Source organism: Ictidomys tridecemlineatus, chromosome 3, assembly GCF_052094955.1.
Source record: "Ictidomys tridecemlineatus isolate mIctTri1 chromosome 3, mIctTri1.hap1, whole genome shotgun sequence".
Lineage (NCBI taxonomy): Eukaryota > Metazoa > Chordata > Mammalia > Rodentia > Sciuridae > Ictidomys > Ictidomys tridecemlineatus.
Genome location: NC_135479.1, coordinates 3133191 through 3154401, shown reverse-complemented (window position 1 = coordinate 3154401; position 21211 = coordinate 3133191). Strand labels below are relative to the sequence as shown.

Below are 21211 nucleotides of genomic sequence, written 5' to 3'. Positions count from 1 at the left end.
TCTAGAAAAGGCCTTGGCATGTGCTGCAGTGTTCGAAGCAGCCCCCTGGCCTTGTGGAGCTAAGGCGTGCAGAGGCCACCAGCCATCCCTCCAAGGGTTTCCATGGCCAGCTCTTAACATCGGCCGATGTTCAAAGGAAAGGTGCTTAAAGGAAACCCTGCACCCTGCTGCAGTCAGGTGCACACATGTGACCAGGCAGTTAACTCAGGGACCTCGGGGTCAACCTGGTGCTCACAGCATCGTCAGACGCACTTCTAAAGCCCAAGTGGCACGCTCCTTCCATAGTGTCGCACTTGATCCCGAGCATTTCTTCCTCTGGACCCTAGGCTGCACCTAGACCATTATTTGCCCTTTAACAGCCTTGGGCAATGGATATCACTATTCCTGCTTTGCAGACGAGGAGAGTGCAGCTCAGAGAGGTCTAGAAGCTTGTCCAGGATCACCCAGCATGCCTCGAGTTCTTCCTGAGTGTGTGCATACTGTGTCAGGGCAGCATGTCTGACCAAGAACCCTTCCAACATGAGCCCCTGGGTGAACCTATGCCGGCACCCAGGAGGCCATGGCGATTCCACGGTGCCCAAAGACTATGCACATGGCCTCTGGGGTACCAGGGGCTCCGTTCTGATGCATGGGTGGAGGTGGTCACCCCAGAACTCTTGCCTCAGTTGAGTACCCCTTCTAGCTGGACAGAAGCAGGAGAGCTGGGTCACCAGCAGTGGAGGACAGCACCTAGGAGGGCTGGCCTGCAGCAGTCTTGGCTCCCTAGGGCCAAGAGTCCTAGGGCCTCTGCCTGGCCCCTGCAGCCTGCGGGGGCCCTGTGCCCCTTACCATTGGTGTAGGGATTCCCGGTCTTCTTGTTAGTCATGACTCGGGCTGTGGCATTATTGACCTGCCAGAGAGGGAGAGAGGAGGGAAAGGAGCGTTGGCCTCCGCGCAGGCCCTCTGTCCACCCCAGTCCTGCCCAGGCTGCTCCTGCCTCCCCATGGTTTCCGGGGAGGGGGCTGGGAGCTGGAGGGAGGCCCCAGGGCGCCCAGGCTGCCACCTGGCCTGGCCCAAGGCCCCTGGTCCAGACCTGCACCTCCTGCTCTTCGTGGGCTGTTGCAGTAAGGAGCCCAGCCTCTCTGGCAGCCCAGGACTGTAGGAGAAGCTCGCCGCCAGCTCCCCAAGTGCCCCCGGAGCACCCGCCTGTGGCCTTCAAGACCTTTTCTCCCTGGTAGCTGCTGAGGCCCTCCTAGGTACAGTGGCCACTCCATGCCCCCAGAAGGATCACCCCTCCCCCGCAGGTCAGGGTCCTCAACTGGTCTGGGCACCCAGAGTTTTCCGCTGGGGTCTGTGTGCACGGGGCGGGCAAGGCAGGTGGGAGCTCTGGACAGGAGGGCACCCAGGGGCCTGTCAGACTGCCCGGGGGACACAGTGAACAGGAGCCAGCGTGGAAGGGAGTAGGGGAAAGGGCAGGCCGTGCCCATGGAAGGATTCGGGCCACACGGCCTGCTCCCACATCCTTGGTGTGAGCCCACAGGGCCTGGGTATGTCCCCTGGAGCCCATGGGCACTGCTGGTTCAGAGCCCACAGAACACCTTTGGCTTCTGAAACCTCCCTCCTCTTGCCCGCGGGCTTCTTCTTAGCTGCCTCTGGCCTCCAGCCTCTCCTGGAGGCCCTGCCTGTCTGGAACCTAGCTGGGGACCACTAGAGCCACTGAGGCAGGGGAAGTGGGCAGCAAGGGGTGGGGTTGGGAGGCCCTGGCTGCCCTTCGGGTCACTTGCTGCTGCCTCTGCCTGTATCCAGCAAGAGCTGGGAGTGAAGGCCCAGGGACCCAGGGGCACAGTACAGGGCCTGTGTCGGGGTGGGCAGGGGCAGCTCTGCTCCCTGCTGAGAAGGGCCTGGAGTCAGCTCTGGGTGGAGTCGGCCGCCTGCCAATGGGGACAGACAGGCAGCCACTCTGCTTCAAGTTGCTAAGCCTCAAACACAGTTTCTGGGGCTTCCTGGAGCCTGGCTGGGGACAGGGCTCTCCGGGGAAGTGGAAGGAGGGGGAGGGGAGGGACCTTGGGGAGCCTGAAGCCCAGGCAGTGGGCTCAGCCAGAGGCCAGCCATGGGGCTCCGGCCTCAGTGGACCCTGGTGGGGTTCTGCTGGGCGGCCAGCGGCGGGCTGGCGGGGCCCCAGAGCGACCTCCCTGGCGCAGCACACTTATCTGAGCACCTCAATTTTTCGTCCCTCTACGATCGTCCCATTCAGCTTCTCCCGGGCTCGGTCAGCATCTGAGCTAGTTTCAAAAGTTACAAACCCAAAACCCTGTGAGCAGAGGAGGACAGACACGAGAGAAGACAGGATGAGAAAAGGGGGAAGAGAGGAGTGGGGAGGGGCACGGGGGAGGGCGAGGGGGAGGGGGAGAGAGGACCGAGTCAGGAGAGTCGGAGAGCCTCAGCGGCCCAGAGGTCTGTCCTGGTGCCACCGCGGGATGCACGGGGCGTGTGGGCCCTGAGCGGGGGCAGCTGCTGCCCGGCCTGAGCCCGACTGGAGCTGATGGCCTGCCCGTCCAAGGGGAGAGGCCCGAGCTACGAGAGATGCTGACCTGGCCAGGGGCCAGGCCTGCACCCCAGCCCCTCCTCAGGCGGGGGCCAGGGCTGGGCTTCAGGACACGGGGAAGCAGCCCACCCACCCCTGCCCTAGGAGCCTGGGGTGGGGGTCTCGCCTTCTGGAGGGGCAACAGGGCTGGTCTTTGCCGGGCACCCCCCAGCCGGCCCACCCTGCAGCCCTTTCCCCCAGCCTCCAGGCCATCTCCCAGGGCAGGTCTGGGGGTGAGTGGGGGGTGGGGGGACCCAGGCCCAGGGTGGGGCGCTGGGGTGCAGGCCAGGGTCCCGGCAGCTCAGAGAGAAAAAGCAGCGGCAGCAACAACACAGACAGCTGGGGGCGGGTGGGAGCGCGGGGAGACAAGCACCCGTGTCGCCCGGGGTCCTCGGGCGCGAAGCTCTCCAGAAGGAAACGCACATTTCACAGTTAGCCTGGCAGGACCTACAGCTGGCGCGGTAATGGTGGCGGCCTCTGCGTGGCACCCACCTTGGAGCCCCGCTCATTAAAAATGATCTCCACGTCTAGAATTTTCCCGAATTGCTGCAGAGATAGAAGCAGAGGGGAGGGCAGGGACAGGAGAGAGGGTTAGGACCGTCCACTCTGCTCCAGAGCCGCCCCCAGGCTGCGAAACCAGAGCCCCAGGGCCCCTCCCCCTCTACACCCCCTCCCGGAGGCCCGGGTCTTCCTCTTGAGGGGCAGTGCAGGGTACTGGCCGCTGCAGGCTGGACTGGGGATGGGGGGTGCTGTATCACCAGGGTCCTCTGGGACATGGCCATGTGGGGAGGGACGCCCAAGGCATCACAGCAGTCCCTCACTGGTAATAAAGGTCACTGGGGCCCCTCTCCACAGGTGGGATGGGGAGGGGGTGGTGAGGTGACAGCATCAGGACCCTGGGCTGGGAAAGGGACCCTCAGGCTTCCCTGAGATGGGGAGGAGGAGAGGAGGGGTGGTGGGAGGAGGAGGAGGCTGAGGAGGGGAAGAGGGGGAGAGAGGGCAGAGGGACCAGGGAAGGGGTCCAGGGCCTCACACGGGGGCCTTGCAGGACCCTGCACTGCCTGCGCTGGGTGGGCCGGGCTATGTCAGGAGCACAGCAGCGGGAACCAGAGCCCAGGCCCCTGTGTAGGACACACTGCCGTCAGCCAGGACACTCTGGCTGCCCCTTCCTGCACCGTCACCAGCTGAAGTCCCCGTGGGCGCCTGTCTCACTGGTATGTGAGGCCATGGGCCTGTGAGCAGGTCCCTGAACACCCACCAGGTCCTCGGGGGCTCAACCTGTCACCCATGCCGGCAACTGACCGGGGCCCCTTCCCCTTGAGCAGCCCCAGGGGCCGGACAAGAGCCTTGGAGGCCCAGCGAGCCAGCGCAGCAAGCCCCCCATCTCTCAGGTTCTGAGAAGTGCAGGACATTGTCTCTGCACTAAAGGGACCCAGCAAGCAGACGCCGCCGAGGGCCCGGGCTGGGGAGAGCTCAGCACTGTCAGTGGCCCTACCCAGGCACAGGCTCAGAGAAGAGCCCTAGGCCCCAAGGTCGGGAGGATGCAGGGTGCTCACACCCCCAATTCTGAATCATTTCAGCCCTCAGCAAGTCTGGGTCCACGTCAAGGAGGCAGGGAGTGGACTTCCATGGTCACCTTGGGCTGGGGACTGGGGTTTGACCGTCTCTGGGCAGCTGGGAGGCACCTCCTGTTTGCCTGACAGGCTCGGAGAGAGGGCGCACCCTGTCCCCAGGCACCCAGGGGAGGTCTTGCTTGGGGCTGCTGCTCTGTGTGAGGCCAGAGGCCGGGCTGGCCGGCAGGTGCCAGGTGCTAGGGGACAGGAGTTAGATGGCAGATGACCAAACCAGGGGACTCCACAAGTTCCTGAAGACAGGTGGTGTGGGTGGAAGGCGGACTTCTGGTGAGGAGTGGGGACAGTGGGGGACAGGGGTAGTCACAAAAGACCCTCTTCCTGCCCTGCCCCACAGGTCCAGCCAGCTGGACCTCCTCAGGAAGGACTCTTGGAACCTCTCCACCCGCACCGGGAAGCTGCTTTGGCACCCGGGCTGAGTGCAGGCTGGCAGGGATAGACGGGCCCTGGCACACTCACCCCGAACATTTGCCGCAGGTCGGGGTCCCTGAACCGGAAGGGGATGTTGGAGACGTGTAGCCGCTTGGGCTGCTGCTTCTCTGTGGGGTCGGAGGGGTGGAGTGGCTGGCTGTCCGTCTGTGCCGCCTCATCTGCCTGCTGCGGGGAGAGGACCTGGCTGTGGAGGGGCCTGCTCACCCCGTCTGCAGCAGGCTGTCCCGTGCCTGGGCCCAGACCGGGGATCTGGGCCGAGTTCCCACACTTCGGCATCTCCACGTCCGAAAACCCACCTCTGAGACTTTGCCCAGAGGCACAGGCCAGCTCCCTCCTGCCATCCCAGCGCCAGGCCTCCTTGGCCGTCTGCTGTGAACTCCTCTGCTCAGGCCTGACCACAGAGGTGAAACCTCAATGGCCACTCAGTCCAGTGAGCACTGTTGCTCTCAAGGATGTTTTGGGGGTGTAGAGACCCTTCGGCTGTCTCGCCAGATAGACTTCAGAACCAGGCCTCTGGGCACAGGTATCTGTAAATGCCTCTCATGGCGAGCTCCTGCCACTCAGGACCTGGGGGCCCTCTAGGAACCCATCTGAAAGCCTGACAGCAGTCTGTCCCATAGAGTTGGTCCTCATGTAGGTCCAAATGCTGGCCAGCACCGGGGCTCTGAAGGGACTGAGTTTCAGAAAACAAGCTGCCCATGCGCCAGCCCTCCCCTCACAGTTCCCAGTTAGAAGCCCAGGCATCCTGAGGCAGCATGAAAGAAGCCTTGCCTGCATCTGGTGGACAGGCCACGAGCTCACCACGAGGCTGGCCTCCAACCTGGCTCAGTGCAGATGCACCCACAAAAGCCAGGGCAGATAGTGAGCTCCGGTCCTGGACACCAGGCCTGAGGCCTCACCTGCCAGTCACACTCACACCCCAGGCCACAGAGAGCCAGCCAGCCTTGCACCTTGCTCTGCTCAGGTGGTGGGCAGCACTGCAGTGGAGTGTCCACAGTGGTGGGCAACATGGGCACCCAGCCATGGGGACAGCAGGCTGAGGACCCGCCCTTCGTTGGCTCAGCTCCCTTCCTGCCCCAACTCCCTACTGGTCATTGCGATTTTGGGGGACCCCCTCCAGACACGTGGCTTGCACTTGGATCTCTGACTTGCTTCTGGGACAGGTACCAGCTGATGGCACTGGGGTCGGGGTGTCTGGCTCCAGCCACCCTGGGCCTCTGTGGGTGGAGGGTGCCAGGAGGCCTGCAGTTGGAACAAGTGGAGGTGCTGGTGGCCATGGTCTCCCCGGTGGCCCTAGGAGCAGAAGCAGCCAGCCTGGCAGAGCAGGGGAAAAGCTGGCCAGAGACACCCAGAGAGGGTCCCCAGGAAGCACCTGGTTTGCTCAGGGCTGTCACCTGGAGTGGACGGTGAGTGGGGCTGAGGCCTTACACGCAGTCAGGGAAATGGAGCCCAGGAGGTAGGGCCCGCCTCAGGCCACAGGGCAGCTAAGGGGCAATGGACTCGGGTGGCTATCTGGCTTTCTCTGTCCCCTTTCTGGTAGGTTGGGCCACTCACTCACACTCCTGAGCTCAACAGGAGGCCTCTGACCAGGCTTCAGGGCAGCTGGAGGCCTTAGGTGACCGGAAGTCTGCACCTCCTAAGCTGCAGAGGGCCCTGGTGATGGCCCTTGGAGCCTAGCAGGAGGTGGGAGCCTGCAGGGTAGGGACACATTGTCCCCTGCACACCATGCCTTCCTGCGCTGGCAGATGAGCACACGGCACACACACAGGTCAGGGCGGCTGCAGCCAGGTGCCCCCAGCCCAGTGCCATCAGCTTATACCCTGGTCTCCTGTCACCTGGACTGCCTCCCCTGAGGGGCTGAGTGGCCAGGTTCTTGGAGTGGGCAGGGCCTTGGGCTTTGGCAAGCTGGGCCAAAGGTCAACCCAGGAGCTCATCCATGGGGCTGCACGTGGGGTGGACGGCTTCGTGGCAGGAAGAGTTGGCGGGGTGGGGGTGTCAAACCTCTGGAGACTGCCAGCCCGGCCTGCGTGACAGCCCCACTCTGTGGGGCAATGCAGGGCAGCAGACTTGGGCTCTGAGTGCACACGGGCTCCTCCTGAAGGCCTGGAAGGCCCACACCCAGCTTCCGGTGCTGCTGCCCCCGCCGTCGCGGGCCTTGCCCAGGAAGCAGCACTGCCCAAGCATGCCAGGGCCTTGCATAGGTCTAGTCTCACTGTGTGGCCACGGCAGGTGTTGTACGGGGCCTGTCATGGAGTGCGCCCCTCCCCGTGCACTCCACAGCAGCTCTTGGTACCCGTGTCCTGGATTTGGGCATCCAGCCTGGATAGGGACATGCAGTGCTGGCTTTGGACCACCAGAGGGCATGGGTCAGCGCAGCCATGTGCTACCAGGAGGATGGAGGAAGCCCTCCCCAGAGAAGGCCGGGGGCCTGGGACTGGCGCTGAAGAAGTTGGGGTGACTGGACCACCACACCCCACCTCAAGGCTCTGAAGGGGCACAGGTCAGGAGAGAAGGGGGGAGGGGCATGCACATGGTGTGAGCCGTGAGGGGCCGGGGCTCAGGAAGAGCCCCCCGCCTGCCCCGCCCTTAGCTAAGCCGTGGACAGGCAGATGGATGGGCGCAGGGACTGTAAACCGTAAGGGGTGCTGAGAAGCCCGGGCCTCACTGCACGCCGCCCTGCCCCTGCGCGGGATGGAGGCCTGCCCACCATCTATCACAGCGGCTCAGGCGCCTCCTCCCCGCGGCTTTCTGGGGCTCCCCCACTTGTTTTTAAAGCAATCTGTGCTTCCATTCTCCAACGTAGGGAGACCGGAGACTACAGCAGTGTCCCCCGCCCCCGGGAGTGGGGTGGCTTTGCTTCGGGGTCGCCTCATCACTGGGTCTCGTCCCATCAATTATGGAGCCTCCCCCTCGGGCCTCCACCCACTCGAGGCCAGGAGTCAGCTCCTGTGGGCTGGGGGGGGGGGTCTGGGCGCCGTGCAGTGCATCTCCCACACCCCGAGGAGCGTGCACCCCCTTGGCCTGGGCCTCACTGAGCTCAGCAGAGAGAGGCAGACAGAGAAAGAAGGCCCTGGGCAGGACCCCGCAGGACCCCGCAGCCCCTACATGGGGACAGAGCCAAGCTCTGCTGATGTGGCACAGGATGAACCTGTGGAGAGCTTTCTCCGCAGCCCCATCTCTGTCACCCTGTTTCCCCAGGGACCTGCTGGGCCCTTGTCAACAACCCTGCCATCGGCTCCGGTGGACGGCCTGGCTCTCCCCGTGGGCCCCAGTCGCTGAGGAGGAGGGGCCTCTGCACGTGGCCTCCAGCCGTGGCCAGGAGCGCCTTCTTCAGCCCGGGGAGCTGGCCGCCCCTCCTCTGGCAGTGCCCAGTGCTCCTGCTCGGCCTTTGAACGACCACCTCTTCCCAGCACCGCTGCTGGCCTCTGCACTTGTGGCATCGGGTTGGTGACCGCATCTCCCGCCCCCGCCCGCTGCAGCCTGGAGAGTGGCTTCGTGGCTGAGTGACCGTGGGGCCGTGTGGGGCTGACTCCTCTTCCCTCCTGCCATTCTCAACCACCCTCCTGCCAACGTCCACCCCTGCCCTGGAGTGGAGAAGGCAGGGACCCGAGGCTGCGGCTCCTGGAGGAGCGGCCCATCGTCCACCTTCCTCCACCTGCCTCCACCCGGCGAGCCCCAGCCCTCTGGTGCAGGTGCACTCTTCCGGCATGTTCTATCTGCACATCAGTTTCTCTGACATGCTGAGGTGCCCTTAAGCACAAACACGGGGGACCCCTCTAGGTCCCCCTGCGCTGCCACACTCACATGACCTTGAGTGAGTGAAGGAGTGAATCCTGGGGGCATCTGCCATCTTAGGGTCCCCCTGCAGCACCCCTCTGCACCCCGGGCTGTCCTCTGTCCACAGAGTGCCGCGGTGTCCTGGTGACAACAGTGTGAGATGCGGACCCGGGCGCAGGAGCTCCGGGTGCGGGACTTCCAGACAGACGGCCTTCTCCACAGGAAGAAGAGGGGCTCTGCCAGAGCGGAGGTCCCTTGGCAGAGGTCCCCTTGCAGACTAGAGGAGCTGTCACAGGGAAGGACCTGTTGGGCCCACTGAGACTTGGGAAATCAGCACAAGCTCTGCCCTGGGGACCCTTGGAGCCAAGGCAGCTGGCAATCACAACGGGTCATCAATGGGGTTCCTGGCCTCTGCCCCCTCCATGGGATTAGACTGGGGTCTTTGTGCCTCTCTCCTGGGTGGTGGAGGTGTCCGGAGAGCTTGGCTGGAACATAGACCCCCCAATTCCCAGCAGGAAGCCTCCTGAGAGAGGAGGAGGAGGAGCCTGGGGGGGCCAGAAACCCTAGGAAAGCCTTCCCTGAGCCTCAGCCCTGTGGCACCCTGGGGAGCTGGCGTGGGGAGCGGCAGCAGTGGAACTGCACCCTGAGACAGCCCTGTACCCACACGCCCATGGGTCCCGGGCCACAACAGGCCTCCTGCGTCACCCTGGGTCTGGCAGGTCCGGACTTCCAGAGGCCACTTTTCAGGGGCTCTGGGTGGCTGACTGCCGGGTACCTGGAAGCCCTTCAGAATGCGCCTCCCTCCGGCCCTGGACAGCCCAAGGCCAGGTGCTCTCACCTGCAGAAGGACATCCCTCCAGGGCAGGGCAGGGCAGGGAGGCCCGGTGCCTTTGCCACATCTGGGCTTGTGGCAGGGCCAGGGGCTGAGTGTCCTGACCTGGCACTGAGAGCAGGCACCTAGGAGGGGACCCGGGGAGCACTGAGTGGAGGGAAAGAAGAGACCAGGCACAGGGTGGCCCCCTCCCAGGAGCTCAAGGGAAGCGGGACCTGGCGGGAGAAATGAGGTTCAGGCCAAGGTTTGGCACCCGCCCTTGCGGCCAGCCCTGTCGCCCTGCACCCTAAAACCAGGCTTGGGGAAGCCAAGAGGAGGCTCAGGTGAGTGAAAGAGTGTCCCCACATCTGCCAGGACAGGATGCAGGCAGATGCCAGCAGCAGGCAGCTTCCCTGGGAGGGAGCCGGCTCCTCGAACCCTGGGCCAGCAGAGACGGCATCTGCCATCCCCTCAGGCTCCCTCCCGAGGTGGCAGGCTTCTCCTGCGTGAGTGCTCCAAGGTCCTGGGCTCAGGCCCCCAGAGGCGTGGGCCAGTCCCTCCCTCCTGCAGCCTTCATTTGGCCCCAGGTCACAGAATAACTCTCTCCTTTGCATCCCAGCATGAAAGACCCGTGCACCTCCACCCTGACCACTTTGTAGGACCCGAAGGGACCCAGCCCCAGGGAGGAAGGCCAAGGCTGCCCGCTCATCTGGCTCCTGTCTTCTCTGGCCCAGGTGTGCTCCTCAGGAGGCACCCCAACCCCTGAGCAGAGAGGCTGGCCTTTCTGGGCGGGACTACCACTCTGGATGCAGTAGGATCCTTGTGGGCCATCGTGGCTGGCGCTGGGGTCCTCCCATGCAGCCAGGCTCCTTTCTGATGTTTTTGTCCTTGACTGGTGGTGACCAGAGGACAAGGCTGGTCATTTTTTCTCTGTACCCCAGAGTTAATTCAGAGACTGGCATACAGTGGTGCTCAGCAAATGTCTGGGTGAATGAGCAATGACAGAGGCCTTTACGTACGTCCTGGTGGTGGTGTCTGTGGTGGCCCCGGGCTGTCCCGAGGCTGCAGGGCTCCTGACCGTTCTCAGCTGTGAGCCCTCAGTCCCCACTTGGTATCACCCATAACCCCGCCTGTCTCAGCCCCTGCTTCCTTCCAGGCGAAGCTGAGGCTCAGCACGAGGGTCTCCCGTTTGTTCATAAGGAGAAGTGGCGATTCAGCCAGGTGGGCCTTGTCTGCGGGTCCATCAGAAGAAAGCTGGGCCACCTGGCCACGACTTGCTCTTGGTGGGCCTCTCTGGCTCGGGGGCCACCTCTCTGAGCACATGTAGGTGGAGGGTTGGATGGATCAGGCCAGGGTGTCCCAGGAGGTATGGTCTGGCTCCCAGTTCTAGGAGCCCAGGGTCTGGCCTTCTCTGTCTGTGGCTGACGGCTGGAGGAACTCTGGGGAGGATCTGGCACCCGCAGGCCAGGGAGGCACAGAAAGGCCTGACAGCCCGGGGGGCAGCTGCGTGGGCTCTCCACAGAGAGTGACACTGGAGGCCATCTCGGGCAGGAGAGGGTGACACTGGATGTACACAGCATCCTGGGAGCCAGCCCAGGAGGGGGAAGGGCCGGGGAGTGCAGCTGGGGGCCCTCGGAGGCGCCAGGGCGGTGCCGCCCTGCTCTGGCCAGGCCCTGCCAGCTCACAGGGCCAGCTGCTGGGAGGGAGCCAGCAGGGGCAGTCGGGTGAACCCACAGCCCTGAGCAGAATGCTGTCCAGAGGCCAGCGAAGGATGGAGCAGGCGGGGCCTGGGGGGCCTGGCCTCCGGGAGGGGCTGCCGGGACAGGGAGCCGTGGGGTGCGACTGCTCCTCACCAGCTCCTGCTCCATCAGGAAATCTGAGAAGTGCCGGGATCAGCACTTTTGCTCCAGCTGCATTACAACCACATAATTGAAGCTATCTGATTGGCGGGCGGCCAAGCAGGTAGATTACAAGTGATTAGAAATGATAGGAGGGGCCAGCGCGCCAGACAGCCCCGCCGCCTCCCCTCACCCACGCTGGCGTGCCCCTGAGACCCCACGACCAGGCCTCTGGCCCCCACCATCTCCCTCGCTTTCCATGAACAGGTCTCTGGTAGCGGAGGATGGGCTTCCCACCTCCCAGGTGAGCTGAGAGGCTCCTGGAAGCCAGAGACAGCTGGAGGTGGGCAGGGGGGCCGCTGTCCCTGCATGCTCACCACCTGTCTCCTGGTGCCAGCTGATGATTGTGAAGCCCAGGCTGGGAGTGTCTTTGCAGGGATGAGGACCCCTGGACCAGGGCCTGGACAGGCGTCCCCTGCTAGACCCCCCACCCGTTTGCCTCTGCCCTCCTGAGCCACCCCCTTCTGGGGGCACCCCTCCTGCTACTCCTGGGCTGGGCCCGGGGGGCGAAGGACACTTACCGGCACTGTCTGGGTCCCAGCAATGGGCTGTGTGCTGGCCTCTGTGCCCGGCTGCTCTGGGTGGGTCTGTGCTGGTGTGTACAGGGTCATGCCATGCTCCGGGGGCACCGGGGTCTGGCCCGAGTAGTCCTGCGTGGGGTGCGGTGGGGGTGGGGCGTACTCAGCGGGGATACCATTCTGCGGCGGAGGAGGGTACTGGGCAGGGGGGTAGGGCTGGGCCATCGCTTCAGGCGGAGCCGTGGCGTCCTGATTACCCTGCAGAAGGAGAGAGAAGGCCTGCTTAGTCTTATCCTGTCCCAGAGCCCTCGGGCATGGGGATGGTGACTTTCAGCTGAGCAGAGGTTTTCCGGAAGCTCTGGTGGTAGCCACATAGTACTTTCAGATGCATTTTCCTGGTCCCCCAGCAGGGGCCCAGCTGAGAGCAGGAGGTGGTGCTGGACTGGGGGGCACCGGGAGTCCAGGTGCAGAACGAGACACCCCTGAGCACGGGCAGCTTGGAGTCCTCAGAACGCACTTAGGTGCTTTTCCCCCTTTACAACCCTCCTGATTTAAAAAGGCCATTTTAGGTTGGGATGACCACAGACTCACATGCAGTGGTAAGACTCAGAGTGACGCCGTGTGCTCTTGACCCCGTGTCCCCAGTAGCAATGGCCTGTGAGACCAACACCACTAAGATACCATTGATTTGGTCAAGATGTGCAATGTCCCCGCAGCGCGAGGACCCTTCCTGTCCTCTGGCTGGCGCACGTGCCTGGCCTCCCTGCTTTCCCAGCCGCAGAGCTTCCCGTCCAGCCTGGATCCCTGGAGGCAGAGCCAGCCCAAGTCCCAGAGGTGGCCATCACGCGGGAGCCTCACCAACCAGAAGCTTCTGCCTCCATCTCCAGGTCCTCAGGGAGGCCCCGAAGACCCCTCCCTGTCCTTGCCGGGGACGTGCGCTCCCTGAATGCCAGCCCTAGCCCCTCGTGGGGGCTTCTAGTAGCCCTAGGCCAGCACCGGCACAGGGGGAGGACAGGCCCTCAGAGTGGCATGCCGGGCCCGCGGCGTAGCAGTTCCGCCAGGAGCAGATCCTTGGCCCCACGCAGGCTCCTGCTTGTGAGGACCCCTGAATGAGGCCCATAGGAAGCCTGGCGGAGTCTGCCCCAGAGAAGAGCTTGGGCCTTCAAGAGCTGAGTGAGGGGCAGTGGAGCAGGAGAGGGGGCCTCTGCTTTGCTTCCTCCCCACTGCAGACTCGCCCTGAGCAGAGAGGCCCGGGCCCGGGGTGTGCGTGGTGGGAGGTCCATCTCCTGGAAGGACAGGTGCCATCTCCTGCTGGAACAGCCCAACGAGAAGGGCTGCACGTGGCCGAGGGCAGTTTGACTGGCCCAGCTCGAGAGTCCCTGCTGCGCTGGCTTTGCTGGAGGGGAGGGCTGTGCAGCGGGGCAGCCGCCACCTGCACCTCGCACCCGCCGCTCCCCTGCAGCTGGCGACCACAGCGTCCCTCGTTATGCTGAGGTCAGTGCGCACCCACTGGGTGCCGGCAGGGCTGGGCTCCCCGTGGAAGGCTCTTCTCCTTGCTCCCCTGCACGTCTGCAGGGTCCCTGGGCCTGGCTCTTCACCACAGCCTCAGGGTGGTAGGCCAAGTGCCTTCGCCTGCCAAGGGGGACCCCTCATGTGCCTCGTGTCCCCCCAGGCCCACTCTACGTGCTTTAATGTCTCGTCTGTCTTCACCTCAGGACGGGTGTTCCGCAGAGAGTGGCCGGGCCTTGTTCTCCGTCACGTCCCTCGCTAGGTGACTACTCGTCCCCCCACGCTGATTCTCCAGCATCGGGGGTGTGTCAGAGCTGGATCGGGCTCAGCTCGTCCAGCAGGAAGGGAACTCGCACCACAGCTGCCCTGATGCCAGATTAGCTATGACAGTACCGAGCACCCCCAGGAGCCTGGCTGCCACTGGGGCCCTGGTGAACGAGGCCAGGGCCCGGCTGGGCCCTGCTCCCCAGTGCTGGCCCACCCACGTCTGCCTGGTCACCAGCTGGGAGGGGGCAGGGTGGACAGTCGGCCCTGCCCTCCTCCCCACAGTGCCCACAGTCACCTCTGCTGGGCCCTGCAGTGGCGGCTGTCCCCTCCCTGTCACCCTAGGACACACCAAGCGAGGGCTTCAGCCAGAAATCCTCTCCCCTTCTTTCTCCATAGCAAAGCCACCTGGGCCCTCCCTCCCTGCACAGACACTGGGAACCGGGGCAGCACCGGCCCTCTGCGGGAAGGACAGCCGGGCACAGGCACGCATTCAACGCCCGCGCCCGGAGGGTCCTGCCTACTGCTACAAAGTGGCCGGGAGGCCACGCCACCCACTGCTGGCTGGCACACGGGCGTCCAGCCTGGGAAGTGGGGACCTAGGACAGGGAGGTGGGGACAAGGGAGTGTCCAGTGCAGTGGGAGAGGACCCAGCACCTGGGATGGACCAGGGGGAGGGGCAAGGCCAAAGGGTGGACAGGAAGCAGGAAGCGTGGAGGGCGCAGGGCCGGGAGGGCGTAGGCCTGCCAGTGGGCCTTGGCAGACACGGGGAGATCGATTCACTGATGAATATTTGATTAGCGCCTTCACTAACTTACACCCTCTCCCCCGCTCCCCTCCTCCAAGGCCAGAGGAAGGATGGGCGCCCACCCATCCCTCTCTCCCCCCAGGGCCCCTCCCTGGGTGGCATTTGGGACTGTGTGATAGCTGCCAATCAAGCCTACTGTGGTGTCCCTGCAGGGCTGAGCCCAGAGCTGAGGAGCACAGTCCCGGGGACCTGCCAGGACAGAGGCACCAGGCAGTGTGCTGTGCAGCAGGAATGTGACAAACACGTCCCCGTGGATGAAAGAGGGACGCTCCTGTGGACACGGTCACCGACTGAGCTCTACACGCCATCTCACTGAGTCCCCGCACCACGCCAGTAAGGCAGGCTGGGTGTCACTCTGCTCTGCAGGCAGGAACAGGAGGCTCAGGGCCGAGTCCCCCTGCTCCTGCCCTGTGGCCGGGGAGGTCAGCCAACACCCTGGGGTGGGGGATTCAGACTGAGCAGGTCTCTCCGGAACCCCGCTGTGCTGGCCTGCCCTGTGCTGCCCTCTGCCTCCTGGTCTCATGTTTGTCCACCCCGTTCCCCTCGTGGGAGGGATCGCAATCACCATTTTTTTGTTGTCGGAGATGGACAGAATTCCTTTTTTATTTGTTAATTTTCGTGTGGTGCTGAGGATTGAATGCAGTGCCTCACTCATGCTAGGCAAGCGCTCTGCTACTGAGTCCCCGCCCAGCCCGCCACCACCAGTTCTACTGAGGTGCTAAAGTGCCTGGCCAGGCTCACAGAGCAGGTGAGCCCAGAGCCCTGAGGCCCACAGGACTGACCTGCTGCATGCACTCTCTGCCTGTGTCCCCAGGAGGCTGGGGAGGAAGGGGATGGGTCGGTGAGGGCACGTTCCAGCTCCCTGGAGCCACCTGGGAGCGTCTCCTGCCACTCCAGGTCAGTGACCCCACCTTCCCAGCCTGAAGCAGATGTCACGGGAGTGTTGACCCCACAGCAGTCAGTGAAGGTGGCACTCAGACCTGGATCAGTCCCAGGAGAGGGTCACATTCGCTAGCACCTGCTGCCTGGTCCTTCAGACCACACCCCAGCTGCCCAGCGGACCCAGGCCTGTTGGGGCAGACGAGGGGCACTGACCACGGTGGTCTGCCACGAGCTCAGTTTGAAAACTGAGTGTGGTTTGAAAACTGAGTGTGGTTCCGGCAGCATTCACAGAGACCCTGAGTGGCAGGAAGGGGGCCGGGGCAGTCTGTGTCCAGGAGGAGGCTCTGGTCTGGTGGGGCTGCTCCTGGGTGGCAGCATGGTGGCTGGCAGGCAGCGAGCTCCCGGGAGGGTGGTGTTGGTCCTGGCAGGGGGACTGGGCCATGAACAGAGATCTGGAACCAGCTCAGGTGTGGCACAAGGAGGTCAGTGAGGGAGGCTGGGCCCTGTGCTCCAGGAGACTGCCTGCGTCTGGCCTCTGCCCAGCAGGCTTCTGTCCACCTCTCACCCTGCCCCTGTTCTGAGAGGCTGAGTCTGGACTCCATGCTCTCTGGCTTCCTGGGGCTGGAGGGAAGCATGAGCTGGGGTGCTTGTTCCCTGACGGGGGAGGCCGTCTCAGGCTAGCTCCATCCTGGACCCAGGGAGGCCTGGCCTCCTCTGATGCGGCCCTGCTCTGACTCCCTCCATCACTGGTTCTGGGCACATCTTCATTGCCACCAGCTCCAGGCTCCTGGGCTGTCCCTGGTGATCCCCCCACCTGCCCTCTGGACACTTCTGTAAATAGTCTTGAAGCAAACTTGCCTCAAATCATTCTAGACCAGCCACCTGCTGCCGGCTGGGTCCTGACGTCCCGATGCTGGATGAAAGGGCTCCTCTGGCCTGAGAAGTGGGCAGTGTGGCTCTGAGACAGGCAGGGCCCTGCAGCTGATGGCCTAGTTGGCCTGGCCTTGGCTCCTGCACTTGGGGTGGAACTGCCCTTGGTCCCTGGACCCCAAGCACTGGCCTACCATTACCATGGCTGAGTGAACCTGGGCATGGCCTTCACCTATTGGACCTCAGCAACCCAGTCTGTGGAATGGGGATGGGGAACTGTCCACCTGCAGGCAGAGGCTGGGTGGCAGGGCCCATCATCCCCAAGACCTAGGCCTGAGGGAGGGGCTTCTGCTCACGCTGCTGGCCGGGTGCCTCCTGGTCCGGCCTGTGTCCTACAGCCTGTGTGCGGTGCTGGACAGAACACAGTGCTCTGGAAGCCTGGCAGCGGCCAGAGCCCTCCCTGCATGGCCTGGCCTCCCTCCCTCTGCACAGTCCCTTCCTGGCGCCGTCCACTCCTAGGCCCTCCAGGCCAATTAAGCTAATTGCTCTCCGACTCCTCACCCCTGGAGAGAGGGTGCTGCGTGCCCGAGGTCTGCAGGCCAGGCTGCAGTGGGAAGCCGGGCACTGGGCCATTTCTCCCCACCTCTGGGCAGAGCTGGCTTAGAGGCAGGAGTGAGAAAGGAGCAGGGGGTGGGAGCCCCGGGTACGGTGGTGTGTACACCAGCCTGTGTCTGTCCTGAGAGGCAGTCCACCCACCCGCATCTGAGCCTGCCCAGGAGTGGACCTCACCCCCACAGCCATCCCCACCCATCTATCTCCCCCGACCTTTGGAGGTGGACACCGAGGCCAGGGCCTCCTGGGTCAGTGGGCAGGAAAGCTCCCCAGCCCCAGCCCCAAGTCCGAGGTCTCCAAAGTCTTCCTGCCTCCATCCTGCCCTCTTGTCACGTGGGTGTGGTTGGTACACGGATATGGAGGGATGACGGGTGGAGGAGGGGCTTGGCCTGGATCCTCAGGCTGTCAGTCACACCTGCCTATGGGGGGGACCTGGACAGGACGGCTGCAGGTCAACTTCTGAAGCCTCAGGCAGAGCCGGGCCAGAGCCCCGTAGCAGGCAGCAATCCCTGCAGAACGGGAGGTGCCTGCTCTAAGCCTCCCTAGTCCATCTGGTGGTCCTCCCTGACCCTCTGTAGAGGCCAGTGTCTGGGAGAGGCTGGTTGTCCTGGGGGATAACGGACAGTATCCTGGAAGTCTGGGCTCAGTCCCCGAGACCCCATGACTAAGGTGACCTCAGTGCTCTGATCTCCCCAACCTGGGGACAGGATGGTCCTTCCCCTGGCCCCACCTGGGGGTGGCATGTGTGGGGCTGGGCCTGTCTCTCTGGGTCTGGGGACTCTGCACCACAACTGGCTGAAGTTGGAGCAAACCAAATCCTCCTTCAGTTCCCAAGTCCTAGAACAGAAGTGAGGGCAGGGGACAACCCAGCCTGCCATGCTGTCCCCGACAGGTACCCTCCCTCCGTCATGACCAAGGAGGAGGCTCCTCTGGTTGGTCTCAGAAGAGCTCTGCCAGAAAGCTGTGCCGCTTGTGGAGACAAGACCTGCCTTCTGGAAATCTCCACCGGATACCCAACTCTACGTGTGGTCCACGGGCAGGTCCTCGGCAGGCGGACTCTCCAAGGATACAGAGGGTCCACAAGGCTTCACGGTTCTGGCTCTTCCAGTCCAGGAAGTGTAGGCCATGCCCGCCCCACCCCCACTGACGGGGAAGACTCACAGGCCAGAGGCTCGGTGGGTCTGAGCCCGGGCAGGCCTTCAGAATTGGCACCACCGTCACTAGACGGTGGCGGCGTGCGCCTGCACTCTGGCACAGTCCCTTCCCCAGGGCTGAGAGTCTTCCTGATGCCCACCTGCAGAGAGCATGGCTCTGGGCCAGGCTGCCCAGGTGGCCGGTTGAAGAGCAGATGGAGGTAATTCCAGGGAGCAAGACGGCTGCCCAGGGGCAGTGTGTGAACAGGATCAAGGAGAGGAGAATCCATGTCCAGGAGGTGATGGAGAGGGGAGCAGGTGGGGGCACAGGGGGAGCGGCAGACGGTCTCAGGGAACACACTGGGTTGGGTTTTCCTGGAGGTGACGTCCCCATCTCTTCCCCACGTGCACATCCCAGGAGAGCGAGGTGCTGGGAGTGGAGATGAGGCTGGGAAACGGCATTTGGCAAGAGGCCTGATATCCACCGGCAGTCAGTCGTGGTCTCCCATCAGGAGAGTCGGAGGCTGCCACCCCTGGGGGAGACACCCCATTAGGACCACTGGCACCCGCCAGGGTGAGCAGGGGCTGTCTGAGTATCCACAGAGGGTGGAGAGTGGAGGTGGCCCTTCTCAGAGCTGTGGCCACCCGTTCCGGCAGGCGCGAGCTGGAAGGGCTTAGAGCACCTTCTGTGGACTTCGTGGAGAGGAAGGGGCAGCTGGAGTGGCTCTCGGTCACTCTGCCAGGGAGTGCTGCAGGGCCTGTGTCCTCTGTGTCTGCGCTGGCTGGAGAGCAAGCAGTGGTGTGCATGGGCTTGCTCACCAAATAGGTGCCATGTGCCCGCTTGGTGCCGAGTGCCTGTCCTTGGGGAGTGGTCCCCTTGGCAGAGGCCTCGCCAGCATTAACTACCGCAGGATCCCACGGGTGTCCAGGGCCAGCTGATGAGCCTGTCATGCCGGGGTCTGGGTGACATCTGGCCTTAGTGTCAAGCGCAGCTCCGTGACTCACAGAGGCCTGGCACGCAGAAGGGGGGCTGATTTCCTAGGTGCAAGGTCACAGAACTAACCACCACAGGACAGTGTGGAGGACCTGCTGAGGAGCTAGAGGTGGGCTCCCCAGCGCTCTGTGGATCCAGGGTCCAGCTGGGGCCACCCCAGGCTGGAGCAGCCAGCGAGAGGGGAGGTAGGGCCCCGTCTGGCCACAGCTCGCTCTCCCTCTCCAGCCTGCTGCCCTGACTCAGTTGCTTCCTGAGCCCAGGAGCGGGCCATCTTCACAGCTCACGGGCTCCTGAGCCCCAACTTCAGGGATCAGGAGGGACAGGGAGGGTGAACAGAGCGCCCAGCCAGCCCGGGCACCCCTAGAAAGCCAAGTTGCTGAGGCTCAGAAGGCAGAACCACACCCTCTGCATTGGAGGCCCCTCTGGGTCCCTCGAAGCCGGCAGCTCCAGGGGGTGAGCTGTGGAAAGTCCCTACTCCAGGACAAATGGCCACTGCAGGACAAAACGTGCCTCCTTTCCAAGACTTCTTCAGGGGCATCTGGAGGCACTACTCCTGCAGGTCAGCGCTTTGAGGCCAGAGACTCGGCAGTGGCCCTGTCTAAGTAGGGGGTGCTGCTCAAACGGCTCAGCGCAGCAAGGCTGCGTCCAGGTGCAGGGACCCCAGCAGAACATTCCAGAACTCTGGACGAGGAGACCCTGAGCACAAGGCTTGAGCCTCTACCACCAGCCATCACAGACCGACCTGGCTCAGACACACGGCAGGTGCTCCGGACACGTTAAGTGACGCTGGTGACGGTGACGACTGTGGTGACACCGTTGGCCGAGGGCTTCCAAGTGTCCCCCTCTGGCTAAAGCAATAAAAACACTTTGTTTCTGTGAATCATCAAACAACCCACTGAACTGTCATCTCCACACCAGGATAAAAACTGAGCGGGGAAGTAACTTGCCCAAGGACACACAGCCAGGACCGGCCAATCATCACAGAGTGAAGCCAGGCCTGACCACTCTGGCCCTCCTGATGCTGCCACAGGAGGGGGCTGTTGTCCAGCGAGGGTTAACAGGGCGTGCCCTCCTCCCCAGGCTGGAGGGAGGGTCTGCCGCAGTGGTACCTCAGGCCCAGCACCTGACTGACTGGGTCCCCCAAGTCCCTGGTCAGGTCCTCACCTGTGCGGGGCACTTCCCAGTGAGCACAGGATGCCCTGGCCTCTGTGTGGGCTGACCAGTCCCTCCCTGGCCTCCACCCGGGAGGTCTAGGGGAGAGTCTGCTCTTCAGCATGGCCTTTCCTTGGTGTCAACACTCCCAGCATCGCCAGTTTCAAGCTGCTGGCCTGAAGTCACCGCGGCTGCAGCCAGGGAGAGATGCAGAATCGGGGCTGGTACCCAGGACCCCAGCACCCAGGGGTGGGGAGGACCTGCTTCAGGGGCCCAGGGCACCTTCCTCAGCCCCACCAGAGGAGGTATGGGGACCTGGACCTGGGGCGGTAGCCCCATGTCCAGGCCAGGGCACTGCTGCCTCGGAGGTGGGAGAGTAGGGCTGGGGGCCAGGAGAGGGCAGCTGGGCAGGGCTGCCCACTGAAGCCGGGCTCATGGGGCTGCGCGGCTGGGGCAGGAATCCACCTGAGTGACTGGCTCTTCTAATCCGCCCCCTCTAATCCGTCCTGTCCCGACAGTCACTCTAATATCTCCATTAATTAGGGCTGTCGGATGGCCCGTCACACCGAGTGTTACTTCATTCAGGGACCATTAGGTCTCCGTGTTCCGCAGCCACCGGCTCTTGGGCCCCTCTCCTCTCTCCCTCCCACCTTCCTGTGAGCGCCTGGCACCCAGGCTGTCCGGACATCCCAGAGGGCCTGGGCGGGATGAGAGTCTTCTCGTACCCCTCGGACCTACGGGCCCTTCAGGGCTGACCTCGGCCGGGCCCAACGTAAGTGAGCAGGTCTGAAGCCCAGGGCCACGCAGCAAGTCCACCTGCCTCGAGCCCCACGCTCTGCATTAGCTGCTGGCAAGGAGGAGCAGGTGCGAGCTGGGTCCTGGGTCGCGGCCACCCCCCTGTGCAGAGCCTCGCCTCTCCCAGCTCCTCTCTTCCTCTGCTCCACAGCTGCCCAGCCTTCCAAGAGGGCCTGGGGCCCCAGGGCTCTCCACAGAGGCAGGAGGCCCACGGCAGTGTGGAGGCCACGGGGTGGGCCACGGGGCCCTGGCAAATGTGAGGCCTGAGTGTGGAGCCTGTCGGCCACCCCAGGGGACCAGCCTGGGTTCCCCCTGAGCCAGCACTGGGCTAGGCCCCGGGCCCTGCTCCCTGGACAGTGTCAGCTGCCCTGCCCTCAGCCCAGGCTTGGTGTGGGGTGGGGTCACCACCCCCAGCTCTAGCCTCTGTGCCCAGAGGTGGGGCTGCTTCAAACCTTTTGGCTCCTGGTTCAGTTTCCTCACCTGCAGGGTGAAGGCCTATGATAGCGGGGACCCAGGTCGGCCACCACGCCAGAACGAGGTGGCCCAAGGAGCACAGAGTGTC

The 21211-nt window shown here is 63.9% G+C and overlaps 1 protein-coding gene across 14 annotated transcripts in view; it reads right to left on the bottom strand.

The window, feature by feature from the left end:
• Rbfox3 (RNA binding fox-1 homolog 3) overlaps nt 1–21211 on the bottom strand; it is a 380462-nt gene that overhangs the window by 10489 nt on the left and 348762 nt on the right. For 10 of the 14 annotated variants that reach the window (XM_078041518.1, XM_078041523.1, XM_078041524.1 and 7 more), the window contains 5 exons: nt 11634–11888; nt 4654–4791; nt 3056–3109; nt 2198–2290; nt 829–889 (listed from right to left, as the gene is read on the bottom strand). In XM_078041518.1, the coding sequence (XP_077897644.1) occupies nt 829–889; nt 2198–2290; nt 3056–3109; nt 4654–4791; nt 11634–11855 (568 nt within the window). In that variant the 5' untranslated portion in view covers nt 11856–11888. The remainder of the gene's footprint in view (nt 1–828; nt 890–2197; nt 2291–3055; nt 3110–4653; nt 4792–11633; nt 11889–21211) is intronic. The other 4 variants (XM_078041512.1, XM_078041516.1, XM_078041514.1 and 1 more) reach the window with 2 other exon arrangements.